Source organism: Amphiura filiformis, chromosome 10, assembly GCF_039555335.1.
Source record: "Amphiura filiformis chromosome 10, Afil_fr2py, whole genome shotgun sequence".
Classification (NCBI taxonomy): Eukaryota; Metazoa; Echinodermata; class Ophiuroidea; order Amphilepidida; family Amphiuridae; genus Amphiura; species Amphiura filiformis.
This window is the reverse complement of record NC_092637.1, coordinates 30,019,825-30,035,839: the sequence shown is the minus strand read 5'-3', so window position 1 is coordinate 30,035,839 and position 16,015 is coordinate 30,019,825. Positions and strand designations below refer to the sequence as shown.

General features: G+C 38.3%; 1 protein-coding gene across 1 annotated transcript; it reads left to right on the top strand.

Annotated features, from left to right (window-relative positions):
• Nucleotides 1-4,699: 4,699 nt before the first annotated feature.
• Nucleotides 4,700-15,722, top strand: LOC140161788 (extracellular serine proteinase-like). The gene is made up of 8 exons (XM_072185086.1): nt 4,700-4,831; nt 5,588-5,728; nt 7,212-7,338; nt 9,926-10,035; nt 10,356-10,503; nt 13,705-13,889; nt 14,245-14,416; nt 15,578-15,722. The coding sequence occupies exons 1-8, from the start codon at nt 4,700-4,702 to the stop codon at nt 15,712-15,714; spliced, it is 1,152 nt and encodes a 383-aa protein (XP_072041187.1). The 3' UTR covers nt 15,715-15,722.
• Nucleotides 15,723-16,015: the final 293 nt, after the last annotated feature.

Here is a 16,015-nt window from a genome sequence, read left to right as displayed (position 1 = left end):
AGCAACCTTGCCAATCTAATAACACTGGACCACTAGAATAGTACAATAGAACAATTTTTTGGTCTTAAAAAATACTTCCAAATCTCTTTACTCTCCCAAGTGCGAAGAAGAAAATAATAAATATAAAAGAAAATAATTTTTATTTTGTTCCAAAAGAAGCTAAATCCAATGGTAGGTATTTTAAAATTTTGCATTGGAGAAATTTTAGGGGACAAAATGATGTTGAAAATAGTTAGAAATTAGCTAGAGTTACAAACATCCATTCCAATCGTTAAGTGGCATTTGAACTTAAAGGTGTGAAAATATACCAGAAAAATGTGTTGAGTTTAGCGAAGTCTTCAATTGTTTTCCCCAAAAGGTAAATTTTTGCTCTCAAGACCCTTGCTGGAAAAATTCCTACTGTTATAACATTTGCCCGAAAAGACCAAATTTGTAGAATCTTTCCCCACCTATTTTTACAGCTTTTTACAATCTACCCTCAAAAGGCCTTCAGTTTTTAGCATCTGCACTACGAGACACCAGTTTAGATCTGACCTCGATGGCCCCAACTCTTTTAGCATCTGGTGAAAGACCCCAAATTTATCGCATTTGCCCCGAAGGGCCCCTATTTTTTTGGACATATTTTTGCCCTCTAAAGACTCCCATGTTGAACGTTACGGCCGCACATGTATGTTATTTTATTATTAAGTGACCCCCTCCTTGATTAAACCATACGCGATTCTTGCCAAAATAAACATAATACTAGTAATTAATGTATTCAAGTAAAATATTACACAGACATAGATCAGAAGTTATTTGCAAAGTTGATTAAAGCCATTGCAATAAGTAAGAGACATTCGTTTGTTTAATTTATTGCTTATTTGCTTGTTTTCTTTACCAAAACTGTGTCAAATACGATAAACGGATTTGCTTTAAAATTATAGGCAGTAGATAGATACTTTATCAATACGAATATCAGCAGTAGATAACTACAATCCAGGAAAAAAGTAGTTGGCACACTTGCACTAAACAATTGAAATGCGTGCCCTATCAAAATTGGAGAGGCGAGTGAAACATGCATGCATATACAATATATGGTGAAGTACAGACTCTCACCTATACCATGTATACCTCACCCTTCCCCACTCCCCGTCTTTCACGGGGCTGTTGACATCATGGCTTGGTTCAACATTGAATTGGGGGGGGGGAGCGGGGGCAGAGATATACTAAAAGACATGACAGGCAAAGTGTGCCAACCTTTTTTTTCCTGGATTGTATATAGGTCATCAATACCAATCAGTGGCGTAGCTAGCGTTGTGGCTCCCGGGGGCAGAGATACTGAATGGCGCCCACCATGCACCGACCCCCACTCATCCAGAAACAATTGCTCGCAACCTAAGGGCGCGAAAATGCCACTAATCTGAGTTGAATCACTAATCAAGTTGAATTTCGGTCTTAAAATGGCCTTTCAATGACACTTTATGTTGAATTGCGAGTGAAACGTGTAAGAATTTTGACTTTCACCAAAAAAAGATGGCACAGAGTATACGTGCTCACTTGCCCCTATTTAGTGATGATCAATGCTGGCTTTATAGCCTTTCGATCATCTAATAGACTTTGCATTATTTTATATTATGTTTGATTCAATGTATTTTCCCATTTTCCCTTTACTTGTTGTCGATTTATAAACAAAGATTCCATTAAGGGGGTACTACACCCCTCGATAAATTTGTGTCTATTTTTGCATTTTTCTCAAAAACTAATAATACAGTGGTAACAAAAGTTATGTATATTATAGGGGCAAGGAATCCACTTACTGCACTGGAATTTCAGTGACCAAAGACAAGCGGTTCGTTATTCATGATAAAAAATAAGGTACCGCACAGTGACATCGCCCCGATATCTTCATAGTAGAAATCGCCATGGTAGGTTGAATCCACAGCCACACATGGCTATTTTATTCGGACCTTATGAGATGCATATTATTAGCGAAGTGACCTGACTAAGGCTATGACAATAGACGGGGTAATTGATTTCTCGCTGTGTGAGCAAGCTTGTATACGACATTGCGGTCAATGGTTAATATACTGTCTCCGCTTGAGTGAGTGCCGCTATAGCCTGCTGCGCGCTGTAGTCCATAGGCCTAGAGGACCAACGCAATATAAAATTGAGAGTTTTGGTCAAATTTTGAGTTCAAAGCGCACGGCCAATTTTCAAAGCGCACGCTAACGACTATAATATCTGTTCAACACGTATTTTCAAGTGTATGAGACCACATCTGGTTTCTTGAGAACAATTCATTTACGGGAGATATTCATCATTTTCTAACTCAGTATCCGAAGATTTTCGTCTGATATCAAAATCGTGCATAGCAATTCACGTGTATCGATCCCGTGTATTCATTTTAAAGTCTCTGCTGCACCAAATAATTATTAGCCAGGCGATGTCGGTGTGTACCGCTAGGATGTACCTCATTTCCTATCATATATACTGAACCGCTTGTCTTGAGTCACTGAAATTTCAGTGTAGTAAGTGGATTCCTTGCCCCAATAATATACATAACCTTTGTTACCAGTGTGTTATTATTTTGTGAGAAAAATGCAGAAATTGTTACAAACTTACCACAGGGGTGTAGTACCCCCTTAAATTATTATGCATGCGTTAATTAGTGTGTTTTTCAAATTTTGAAAAAGAAAACGGTTTACTATAAATACCTATATATTCTTTGCTAATGTGATTATCACAAAGCAAGGGTCATTTGGTTCTATCAATATTGCACTAGTAAAATATGTGAAATAAATTTATAATCGGTGTTGTATAACCCTTTTATCTTTAACTTTTTCACCATATTGAAGATAAGATAATTTCCCACGCATTGTGTAATTTATGGTAGAACCATGCACGAGAGTTTCTGCACATGTGTGGAAAGTAATTACATAGTGCGACGAACCGGGATATACGGGTGCTGTTGTATCACAGTTCCCCTCTTTACGGGAGGTAACGGGTGCGAGTCATATCATGGGTCATCTACAAAGATATGGAAAACAAAATAAATGGTTTTGTAACCACTCAAACAAACTGACCACGTTTCCAATACGAAAATCCATACACTATGACAAAGACAACCCCCTATGTTGATCGTGTACGAACTTGACAGCTGAAGTTTCTTGGACTCATACCCCGCATGCCAGATGATGAGCCAGGTATCATTATGTTCTTTATCATCATAATGGGAAAAAGAGACCAGGGCGCGGCAGCGCACATCATTTCTTATATATATAGGCTACATTCAGGGCATGCTGCGGAATTAGGTAGCCGCATTTGCCTCGGGATCGCAGTATAGTTTGAAGAAACTTATAGTCGCCTGCTCCGCAGCCGAAGGATGATAATGATGTCTCGTAACAAAAGCAGTACCTTATCGCGAATTTGCCCTGAGATGGATATCATTTATCAATTAAGAGGATTACTCGTTCATCAGCAGATTGTTGCATCTCACCAACTCCGACACATTAAAGTCATTCGTCATCGTCTGCAGTTAATGCAAGTGTGGCTTTGTAGGCATTGGTATAGGTAAGTTCTCTCTGTGTTTTTTCTCCATTTGCCCTGGCCATTTGCTTTTCATTTCGAAGTCTATTTCGACTGTATCTTTACCCCGGCATCTTTACAGGAAGGCTTCCTTTGTCGAAGATTACTTTCATAACTTCTTATTGATTGCCGTTGACGGAGCATGCATGGGCAATACTTTCACTAAAAAGTTACAACGTTGATGACATTGGAATGTATAGTAATTGTTTCATCAGCCATTAAAGTGGACCTTACAGAATGACATCCTGTAACTATTTAGACTTCGAGCTCGCGGTAAATACCTTGGAAAATGGGATACCGCGCACAAGCTGTTATCCATAATACTATAGACCATAACGCACACCGACATCGCCTGGCTAATAATTACATTGTACAGTAGAGACACTAAAATGAATACACGGGATCGATACACGTGAATGTGCTATGCACGATTTGATATTCAGACGATAAATCTTTGGATACCGGGATAGAAAATGATGAATATCTCCCGTAATTTGTTTATTCTAAAGAAGCCATATTTTTTCCTTGCACTTGAACATATGTGTTGAAAGGGTATGATAGTCGTTAGCTTGCGTATTGAGAAAGAAGCGTGCGTATTGAACTCAAAAACTGACAACAATTCTGATTTATATGTGCCGAGCTATAGTGCAGCGTAGGCTAGCTGCACTCACTCGTGGAGGCAGTCTAAAATAAGATGACCTCATGGCGTATACATGCTCACTCACATACAGAGAGGTCAATTACCAGGCTATTGTCAGTAGCCTTAGTCGGATGTCCCTCGGCTTATTATGCGTCTCAAAACTATTAAACAGATCGGAACAAAATGGCCATGCGTTGCTGTGGATTCAACCTACCATGGCGATTTCTGCCATGAAGATATCGGGGCGATGACACGTTATAACGTGCGCATACGTTTGAATACCGATACCGTTCTAGCCTAGTAGGGGTGTACCCATTCACGTTTCAGCAAAAAGAATTGACATTGGCAAGTAGCACGCGAATTTAACAATCTTGTCATTTTGAAGGGACACAACATTCATGATATCCTCTTTTCCACTGTTTAATTAAAAACGTTAATTTTATTTGATTTTCATTAATTATTTATTCGTCTTCAGGTTGACTTCATTTCATCACCATGTCTCGTCTAGTGTTGTTGGCAATCTGCCTTTGTGTCGTGGGACTCACAGGGTGTTTGGCAATGCCTACATGGGCACCATTCTACACCAGCGAAGACGCTATTAAGGAAAGCTACCTGATTGTATTGGAAGTAAGCAAACGTCATTCATTGGGCCTATACCCAGCAAACACAAAATGTTCTCAAAACGTTTATTCAACGCGTATAAATAAGATTTAAATGTCGGGATTATAGACGAAACCAACGAGCCAAGTCATGGTCAGGATTTGGTCGGCCATTTTCGGGTCTCCGCATGCACCAAACAGGTGTTGTGAGTGCCCAATTGGGTGGATTAAACCCGCTTAAAATTCGATTATTTTGTGTTGTAAACTGACATCGTTCTTTTGTCTACGTGTAACACGGGTGATAGAATGCCGTTTAAAATACCCTTCAAGGCCGCATCATTTTACATTTTAGGTGAGGTAGTTGGGTCCCGTCGCGGCTATGGCGGCATTGATGTGCAGGAATGCGTGAAATTGGATTCGTCTATATAAAGATCGTATACGTTTTCAAAACATTATTGTAAAATATTTTGGGCAAACATTTTTGCAAAATATTTTGTCAACATTTTGTTAGAATGTTTTGCATAACGTTTTCAAAAATGTTTTATAAAATGTTATTGAAACGTTTTTATTCCCTTTATATAACCTGACATTTAAACCTTTTTTGTAAAACGTTATGTCTGTCATGGGTAGTTGCTTCGACTTTTTGTCTCAATTGTGGGTTTTAACTTCTTCAAACGATTAATTCTTCCATTAAAATAGATTTCAATATTACTGACTTTGAAGTATATTAAAATTACTCTCTGCAATTGTGTTTACTTGCTTGCTTATTTGCTCATTATTTCAGGACAACGCAAACAGCATTCAGGTCTCGCAGGCCATCCAGTCCCTCGCTAACAGACAAGGATTACGGTTCGCTGTCAAGAGACGTTTTAGCGCACTATTCAACGGTCTCCATGTCTCTATGAACGAACTGGTTGTGGATATTGTAAGTTAATTTTCCATTTGCTTAACTTTACGGGGGCGGGGCGCGGTGGCGCAGTGGTAAGAACTTTCAATCGGAGTTGCGAGTTCGAGCCCCAGCGCGCCATCGTGTTGCATGCACTTGGGCAAAGCGCTTTATCTCATTTGACTCTCTCTACCCTCTCTACCCGGGGGTAAAGTGGAGAGCTGTTATGAATATTGTCCATTGAGCGCCGCCCAAAAGTATCATGAGCATGCGCAAATAAGTTCATCAGGATTGTCAATGAAATATACATAGCAAAATTCTTCTTAGCAAATCCAGAATTAGATGTTACATACCTCGATCAGTGACAGTTTCATGCTAACACTTCATGATGCAGTCATGTCTACAGTAGAATTCACCACGACCTTTGCAGGACTTAAACCCCATTAAAAGCTATTAAACCAAGATAACACTAATTGAAAACAGCTCAACTATGTTACATCAGATCTGCTCTGGTTAAATCCACACACACATGTGTCTGCTTTACCTGTGTGATGAGCAATGAGCTGGTATTATAGTTTCAGTTGGGTGAACGATTATAAAGCAAATGCAAGGTAACAATTACTGTGTGGCCTTTGTTCACGAAATGAGACAATACTGTGCATATTGTTAACCACATTCTTGAAAATGAGAAACATAATGGCTGTGGGCCGTAACACGGGTTGGAAATAATTTCTTCATATTTTTTGGTGTTATCTGTCGTTTACATATCCTTCCTAAAACGCCAAAGTGCGAATATTTCCAAACACCCAAATTAGCTTAAAATTTAGGACATGTTACAAAACTATATTTTCTAGAATTTCAGAAGAGTACTTTTAATATTGGCCGGTTGTTTTTCACACAGTGACGTTAACTAAGCAATGTACTATTACCTATAACATACACTAAAACACCAAAGTGCGAATATTTCCAAACATCTATATTAGCTAAAAATTTAGGACATGTTACAAAACTATATTTTCTAGAATTTTAGAAGAGTACTTTTAATATTGGCTGGTTATTTTTCACACAGCGACGTTAACTAGGCAATTACACATACTCCTATCATACGCTATTTGTAGAGGTTACGCGTCAATGGTGAGAGCACTGTGTATTGTGTATACACTGCAAAAACAAGTGTTTATATTTACACACCATATTGTGTTTATTAGAGCAACACTTAATAAACACATAATTCATGTTAATGGTCTAACACTAATGTTCATAAATTAACACTTGGTGTTATATTACAAACATTAGTGTTTGTAATATAACACCAAGTGTTAATTTATGAACATTAGTGTTAGAACCATTAACATTAGTGTTAGACCATTAACATGAATTATGTGTTTATTAAGTGTTGCTCTAATAAACACAATATGGTGTTTAAATATAAACACTTGTTTTTGCAGTGTAGGAAAACGGACATTAACTGCAGTATGTATGGTAATTATTATACAATCTGGCATTTTCCTCTATTTATCAGGTTCGATCTCATGCATCTGTGAAGTATATCGAAGCTGATGGTCCAGTTTATGCAGATGAGGCTACATGGGGTCTTGACCGGATCGATCAAAGGTCATTGCCTCTCGACGATGTCTTTGACTCATCAGGTAGGGCCTAATGTTCCGGTAAAATTGACCTTTCAAACCACCAAAATTTCCACACCAAATAGAATTTAGACCTATTGTTTAAAATGACATATCTCCTAAACGAACGCGTTTTATCACAATCTGTAAAATTCTTATGAAACCAGTTTCAAAATATAAGAAATAAAATCACTATTTTTATTTTACATTTGGGGAGTGTTCATAAATACTTTGGTGGGGGGGGTGAATGAATGTTAAGTGTTCAATCTTGTAATCTCAAGCTACAAATCAACAAAATGTGTGCACTTTACAATTTGGGTGTAACACTATGACTCCAATGATATAATAACTCCAAACGGTAATTTTTAGCTAATGAGTTAAGAGTTAATGACCATTATAGTGGTAGATCCCCCCTCCCCAATATTTTGATGGGGGGGATGGTCCATACAATCAGCCCCAATGTTGACGCCTGTATATGGGTTTCTAACCAAAATTAACCCCATATTTGGTCATTTTAAAATAAAAAGTGCCAATTTTTTTTAGCTTCGCGCAAATTAATTGAAGTTTTGTACTATATTACACCAGTTTAGCTTCAATATGGCAATTTTTTTTGCACGCTTCGCGCGCATTTGTACCATAAACTTATTTTGTCGGCAAAAGGTGCTGGATTCACTGGACTTCAAGAAATTTTCTCCAACCCCAATGTCAAAAATAAATCTATGCCACTGTTAATAATGATGTATATTTTTGGTTTCTTTTTTAGGACATGAAGGGGGGATCAAAAAACTTTTAAACCATAAAAAGGGTTTGGGGGATCAAAAAATTTTGACGTCCGAGGTTCCAACTTTTCCACCCCCCCCCCCCCCAAAGTATTTATGAACACTCCCTTATTTTGTGACGGTATATAAGACAATCTATTTTGTGGTGATATCCCGGGAGAGGAAAGTTAACATAGAGCCCTATAGCTGTTAGCACTAAAGCCGTGATATATTCTAAACAATTATGTGGGAATATTTTAGCAAAACAATGGTAACATTGCAGGTTAGAAATTCTTATAAAATATTCATTTTGTTGGGATATCCGGGCTGAGGGATAGTAACAACACAACAACATATTGTACAAAACGTTGTTTTGTGTGGATAACCCTGGCGCAGAAATTTACATTAATTGCTGTTAAAGTCGGTTACAATAAACAGCCTTTTAAAACACTACATATTTTGTGTAAATATATTCTTGAAAGTTAACATAGTGACTGCCCCCGATTCTATTCCAAAGTTGACTATTATACTATCACTTAAGGGATGGGGTATGAACGTTTGGACAGTATTTATTGTGGGACATTAGAGCATATCAGACATATCGAATTGCATTCTGAATACGAAGAATGTCCTTCTGATATCAAATAATTTTGATTTTTGAAATTCGCAATGTAATACACATTTTATGGCAAATGATTAAAAATTGATATTTTGATATTTAACAGTAGGCCTACTCGAAGTAAAAGTGTATGTAGGTGGGATGAAAAGCCGACGATCAATTGACAATTTTGACCTTTCGTATTGAAGATATGGATTTTTTCCCCCAAAATACCAAAAAATTAGGTCTTTTTTGGGAAAAAAAATCCATAGCCTATCTTTAATATGAAAGGTCAAAATTTTCAATTGATCGTCGGCTTTTCCTCCCAGCTACATACACTTTAAGAATATATCATTAGATTTATAAAATTTACTTCGAGGACTGTTATATATCAAAAATGTGAAAAATATCAAATTTTAATAATTTGTCATAAAATTTGTATTATAGGGGCCTATCGTGAATTTCAAAAATGAAAATTATTTGATATCAGAAAGACATTCTTCGTATTCAGAATGCAATTCGATATGTCTGATGTGCTCTCATGTCCCACAAAAAATACTGTCGAAACGCTCAAAACGCTCATTCCAGATCCCTTAAATGTCAATTATTATCTGATGCAAAAGGTATCCATACACTTATAATTTAAATATAAAACCAATATATTAAAGACGTACACTAAACCTAAATTCATCACGAAACGACTTTATCTTCCCAATTTGAATGAAAAAAGAGAACATTCCAAAAGTGACAAACGTTTACATTTTAAACTTTTCTTTCCAAGCACGCTAATTATGAGTATAGAGAGTGAGTATTTACTTATCACGCTATAATGAACCCGTTGCAAAAGCTGGTGGGAGCCGACATGAAGGAAGAAATATCCCAAATGTCACTTTAGACAGTGAATGCTCCTTTTTCCATTGAAATTAGAGGCCTTGCATGTGACGTATCATCCCGTAAATATGGCGGACTACTCAAATGCATTCAACAAAATCATGATTGCAATCTACCGTGACAGTTCGTCCCACACACATAACCCTGCACTACGATCAAATAGGTTGATGACAACATTTGATTGAATGGACTGCACTCCGCCATAACTACGGTGAAGGGCACCGGCTCAAATCCTTTGTTTGGAGCCAATCGATAATTTCATGCAGGGCCTCTATATTGCTTTTGTTTTAAGGGTACGGATAGGCCTACTTTTTGTGCGCAGTATATATATGGCCTAACAGGATTTTGTGTGTTATTATTTTAGGCGATGGTGCAGGCAGTCACGTTTATATTCTTGATACTGGTATTCGCGTTACTCACGAGGAGTTTGAGGGAAGAGCTACCTTTGTGTACGATGCCATGGAATCGGAACCGGTACGTTTATCGTCAGAGAAAGTAAAAGTAATGGCAGATCAATGTTTTTGAAAGAGGGAGGGACCCACTCGTGAAAAAAAATTCCCGGTAGGGGGAAATGCGATTTTATGGCCATCTGGAGAGAGACCAAGATGACAATCCTCGGAATAGTGAGCACCCCTCGAATTATAGAAACTTTTTTCCCTTCAAAATCGCCTGAAAATTCGTTCATTTTGTATTTTTGTTTTTGTTTGTTGTTGAAACTCGGTTTAATTAATAATGTGAGAAAAAAAATCTAAAGAAATATTATAAACAGTGTCCATTTTCTTCTTAAATGTTAGGGCCAAGGCACAGACTGTCGAGGACACGGTACACACTGTGCAGGTACCGCCAGTGGAGCACAGTACGGAGTGGCGAAGAAATCCAACGTGTATGCTGTCAGGGTTCTGGGATGCAATGGGTCAGGATCTAAAACTACTGTTATCACCGGTAATTATTGTCGACTTGACATTTATATCATACATGTTCACAGGGGCGTAGCAAGAGCATCAGGGGCCCATGGACAAGGAGCATTACGGGCTCTTTTAACCAGGTCGGCGGGATTTAGGCTTATGGGGGCCCTGGCCCAGGTCAAAATTTGAAGGCCCCGAACTCACGTGCCGAGGAAGGCATGTACACTCAAGTCAGTGGCCAAGTTTTGGTTTACGTATATATAGAGGGGGACTAACATATTTTGTTCCGATGTTACTAAGACATTTGATAAGCAATTGATGAGGATTTCATTCTGAAACAACTTTCCTCACTCCAATCAGGCAAAGCCACCGGCATTGATGACATTAGCTCCCGGCTTCTAAAAGCAGGTGCCAACAAGATCTCTAAACCTCTTGCCTACATTCTAAATCTTACCATCCTCACCACCTCCATTCCCAAGGAGTGGAAAAAGGCAATTGTTTCACCCATATTTAAAGCGGGGAAGAAGTCAGATTGCAGCAATTACAGACCTATTTCGGTCCTTCCTGTCATCTCTAAAATTCTTGAGCGTGCTGTCCACACCCAAGTGTACGAATATCTTCAACATAATGGGCTCTTAACAACTGCGCAATCTGGCTTCAGACCCAAACATTCTACACTTACTGCAATAACTGATGTTACTGACTATATTTTTAACAACATAGATAAAGGTGAAGTTACTGGGGCTGTATTTTTAGATTTAAAAAAAGCATTCGATACGGTGTCTCATACTGTTCTCCTTCGCAAACTCTCCTGGTATGGAATCAAAGACACTGAGTTGGGATGGTTTTCAAATTATTTGAAAGGTCGTGAGCAAACAACTCTAATTGATGGTGTGCAATCTGATCCGCAACCAGTAACAGTCGGTGTGCCTCAAGGCTCAATATTGGGGCCCCTTCTTTTTATTTTATTCATAAACGATCTTCCCAACGCAATCAACAAAAGTAAGGTTGTCTTATATGCTGACGACACTGCAGTTTTGTTTAGTTCAAACAATAAGTCTGAAATTGAGCATGGTTTAAACCAAGATCTAGACCATATTTCTAAATGGATGAACACCAACAAATTAACACTTAATGCCTCTAAAACAAAGGTTATGACTTTTGGAACACACCAAAGAACTAGAAAATGGGTGACTTGGAAATAAAAATCAATAATGAAACTCTTGAGAATGTGAATGAATTTAAATATCTTGGTATGTGGTTTGACCCGCAACTTAAATGGGATAAGCATATTGAAAAAATGGCTGGCAAAATATCACAAAAACTTGGTGTTTTAAAAAGGTTAAGTTGGTATATTGATCAATACACTCGTAATATTTTATGTAATGCTATCATCTTGCCTCACATCGACTACTGTTGTACAATTTGGTCAACTGCCGCAAGTAAATATATTAATCAGATTCAAGTCTTACAGAACAGAGCAGCCAGACTGACTCTTGGGTGTAAAGTTAGGGATTTACATGTGAAGGATTTGTACAAACAACTCAATTGGATGAAGGTAAATCAGCGGGCTGATTATTTTAGAATTATTCTTATGCATAAGTGTATTAATAATGTGGCTCCTGAGTACCTGAGGGACAACATTCATTCACAAATAAACATTCACTCATACAACACTAGATTTGTTGCAAATAAAAATGTTTTTCATTCTAGTGTTGTATGAGTGAATGTTTATTTGTGAGGAAATGTTGTCCCTCAGGTACTCAGGAGCCACAGCATGGAATAACCTCCCTGACAATTTAAAACAAATAAGCAATATTATTAACTTTAAAAGTCGCTCAAGGAGCACATTTTACAAACCTAACTAGTATATCCTGTTTATAGTCTCATGTGTTTTAATCTTTTAAATATTTTATGGTATTACTCTGTATATATTATGTAGTTTGTAATTTTATAATATTTATTTGTTTTATATCTTGTATTATTGGTGCAATGACTTTCTAAGTGTATTTTACATTTATTTCCTTGTAAATCATTTGTTTATGTTTTATTGTATCGAGGGCCCCTGTGGAAAGCAGTGCTTGCACTGATCAGGGTTTACCCTCGTTAAAGATGTCATTAAATAAAATAAAAATTTGCGCGCAAAGCACGCGAATTTCAATTTCAGACTATTTTAGCCCAAAATCAACGTGAATTTTGCTATTTGAACAATTTGCCCTATTTTGGGCAAAAAACGTGCTGGGGTTAAAAAAGATGCATAGGACAATTTTGGCCCCCTCCCCCCCCCCCCCAATTTTGGGGGGACCTGGATCCGGGCCCATCTGGCCCAATGGTAAATCCGGCCCTGCTCTCCATTATCAGCCCTTATTTAATTTTCGGTTTTGTGCTCGGGGCCCCTAAACCGTCCACCCTGTCACTCCGCTTGCTACGCCCCTTCATTCACTTCAAGACTTTAGCACTGAGTAGAAAAGGAAAAACAAATGAGAGGAGAAAATAGTACACTCTGCATCATTTTGATACCTCACTCATTTGAATACAAGTCAGTCATCGTTACTAACGTTTTAGCAAAAATGTAAATGTGGGTCGGGGGTAATAACACTGATGCCAAAAATGATTGTAGCATGACATTCACCTGTTACCAGCCGGCAGCCGGGGTTACTTTCTGTCAACATTTGAAGACCTGAGCGCAAGAAGACCGTAAGTCCACTTGGCCCCTCAACATGTATAGATTAAGTTACGTATAGTTTCTTAGAGTTTTATAATGTTTAAATACATGTTCCAGGGTGAAAACACCATGAAAGGTTGTGAAAGATTTGTTTTGGCCCCTGAACATGTATAAAACGTTATCAAACTAAACGAAACTATACGCAACTTTAGTGTATACATGTTGAGGGGCCACATGGACTTACGGTCTTCTTGCGCAATTGCCCCATGTTAAGGTCAATTCCTGGAAAGCTGGACTGAACAACGTCATGTGATGTTACCGTACTGATTCTGCGTTATAGTCATTTTACAGCCCTTGGCTGTATTACACACCTACATTTAAAATAAACTGGTCACTTGCAGGGAAAGAATTCCTTTGGGAACTACATCTGAAGAATTGCTAAATATTTTAAGGGACATTTAGCGTAAATTGATGATAAATACGGCGATTTCGAATTTTAAAACTACACATATACATAAAATCTGCCCTTCTATCTGTATTCATATATTCATATATTCAAATGTCTATTTTTAGGTATGGAATGGGTAGCAAATAATGGTATTCGTCCAGCAGTAGCATCAATGTCTCTTGGTGGCAGTGGGAGCAGGATTCAAGATGACGCAGTCAAAGCTCTCTACGATTCAGGCGTATCTGTAGTGGTGTCGGCAGGAAATGACGATTTTGATGCGTGCTTTAAATCTCCAGCTAGAGCACCACATGTAAGTCAGTTTGAAAGTAACTCGTTACATGTAAGATATCTTACATTTAAAATAGTCGAAAGTAACTTGCAAGTAACTAGTTTTTTTTAAACGGGCACTACTGTTAAGTTTACTTTTGAAACTTACTTTTCACAGTAAGTTGACTTTATCTGTAACTGTCTGAACAAGCCTAGTAACTAAATAAATTAATCATTATCAAAAGCCAAGAGAAAGGCCTGTGAACGCTTGCTGAGCTTGGATCCAAAGCCAAATTATGAAGTTCTCAGTAGGTCCATGCAGTTGCACGTCATTCTTATTTCACCAGACATTACTTTTGGACATAAAACCGATTTTATGTGTATCTCTTCTGTCTCAGGCAATAACCGTGGGAGCATCTGAGGACGATGACGAGCGTGCTTACTTCTCAAACTATGGAGGATGCGTCGATATTTTCGCTCCTGGTCGCTACATTACAAGCTCTTGCTATGAATCTGATGATGATTATTGCGACAAGAGCGGAACATCAATGGCTGCCCCACACGTAGCAGGTAGGTTCTGGGGCGGATTCAAGAGGGTACCCGGCACACCGACATCGCCCGGTTAATAATTATATTATACAGCAGAGACACTGAAATGAATACCCGGGATCGATACACGTGACTGTGCTATGCACGATTTGATATTCAGACGATAAATCTTTGGATACCGGGATAGAAAATGATGAATATCTCCCGTAATTTATTTAGTCTAAAGAATCCATATTTAGTTCCTTGCACTTGAATATATGTGTTGAACGGATATGATAGTCGTTAGCTTGAGTCTTGAGAAAGAACCGTGCGTCTTGAACTCAAAAACTGACAAAAATTGTGATTTTATATGTGCCGAACTACAGCGCAGCGTAGGCTAGCTGCACTCACTCGTGGAGGCAGTCTAAAAGCAGATTGACCTCATGGCGTATACATGCTCACTCACAAACAGAGAGGTCAATTTATTAGTCGGATGTCCCTCGGCTCATTATGCGTCTCAAAGGTCGGAACAAAATGCCCATGCGTGGCTGTGGATTCAACCTACCATGGCGATTTCTGCCATGAAGATATCGGGGCGATGACACTGTGCGCGGGGTCTCCCCTAAAAAATAAAAGACAAAAAAAATCTTTGGCGTGTTGATTTCAATTGCAGAATTTCAGACTGGGGTGTCCCTCATGCTCTCCTTAATTTTTAAAGTCGTATTTGCCGTAAAATTTGGGTGAGCGAAGTGATCGGCTGGAAACCTTTCATGAGCGCACGATCGAGGACCCGGGTTTAATTCACGACGGTGGCAACTTGCTGGGGTATTTACTTTAAATTACTTAGATAAAGTATGGGTTTATTGGCAACATCTATAGATTAAATTCAGACGTCCGCTATTCCAATGGATATAGAATTGAGCAAATGAACCATATGAATAATCCGTCCTTCGGAGGGGAAATAAGGCCGCCAGTCCCATTTCACTTTTGAAAAGAGTAGGCCCTATGGTGTTTATCGTGCCTGTCCCAATCCCAACCCTCAAGTTTGTCCATGTCTCATAGGGGCCCTCAAGTTAAAGGTTAGCGTTACTATTGATTTTAGGTATACTATTCTGTAAAAACTATTATGAATAAATAAATGAGCAAATTAAAATAAGTAGCGATAAGAATGTCATGCCAACGTATTTTTTTTTGCATCTACAGGTGTGGTTGCTTTACTACTTGGAGCTGACCCATCTCTGACCCCAGCGGATGTGACGTCAATTATCATCAATACAGCAACTCGTGATAAAGTCATTGATGCCAAAAATTCACCGAATTTGTTGTTGTATACTTATTAATGAGATTAGAGATAGGTCTAGTTATGCATCAACATGAAATTTGGTTTGAGATTTGTAAGACGGCAAACCTCTGTATTAAAGGGGCACTTCGTAATCTACAGCTTTATCTACATTTTCATACGACTAGAAAGCTGGGACTACATCATGATTGTGTGCATGGCATGAGCTTTCTCGCAAATTCAGTCGTTTGACGAAAATATCGTCCAATCGTTATTTTCGGGTTGTCATCGACAACACACAATTACAACGTAGCCTGAGAGGCGCTGTAATCATGTAGGCCTAATACACAGTGGCGTAGCTG

Excerpts from the sequence above, each read along its gene's own strand:
- LOC140161788 (XM_072185086.1), top strand. The coding sequence starts at position 4,700 with ATGTCTCGTCTAGTGTTGTTGGCAATCTGCCTTTGTGTCGTGGGACTC. Across the intron at positions 5,729-7,211 it reads ACGAACTGGTTGTGGATATT|GTTCGATCTCATGCATCTGT; the intron begins GTAAGTTAATTT and ends TCTATTTATCAG. Across the intron at positions 10,036-10,355 it reads ATGCCATGGAATCGGAACCG|GGCCAAGGCACAGACTGTCG; the intron begins GTACGTTTATCG and ends CTTAAATGTTAG.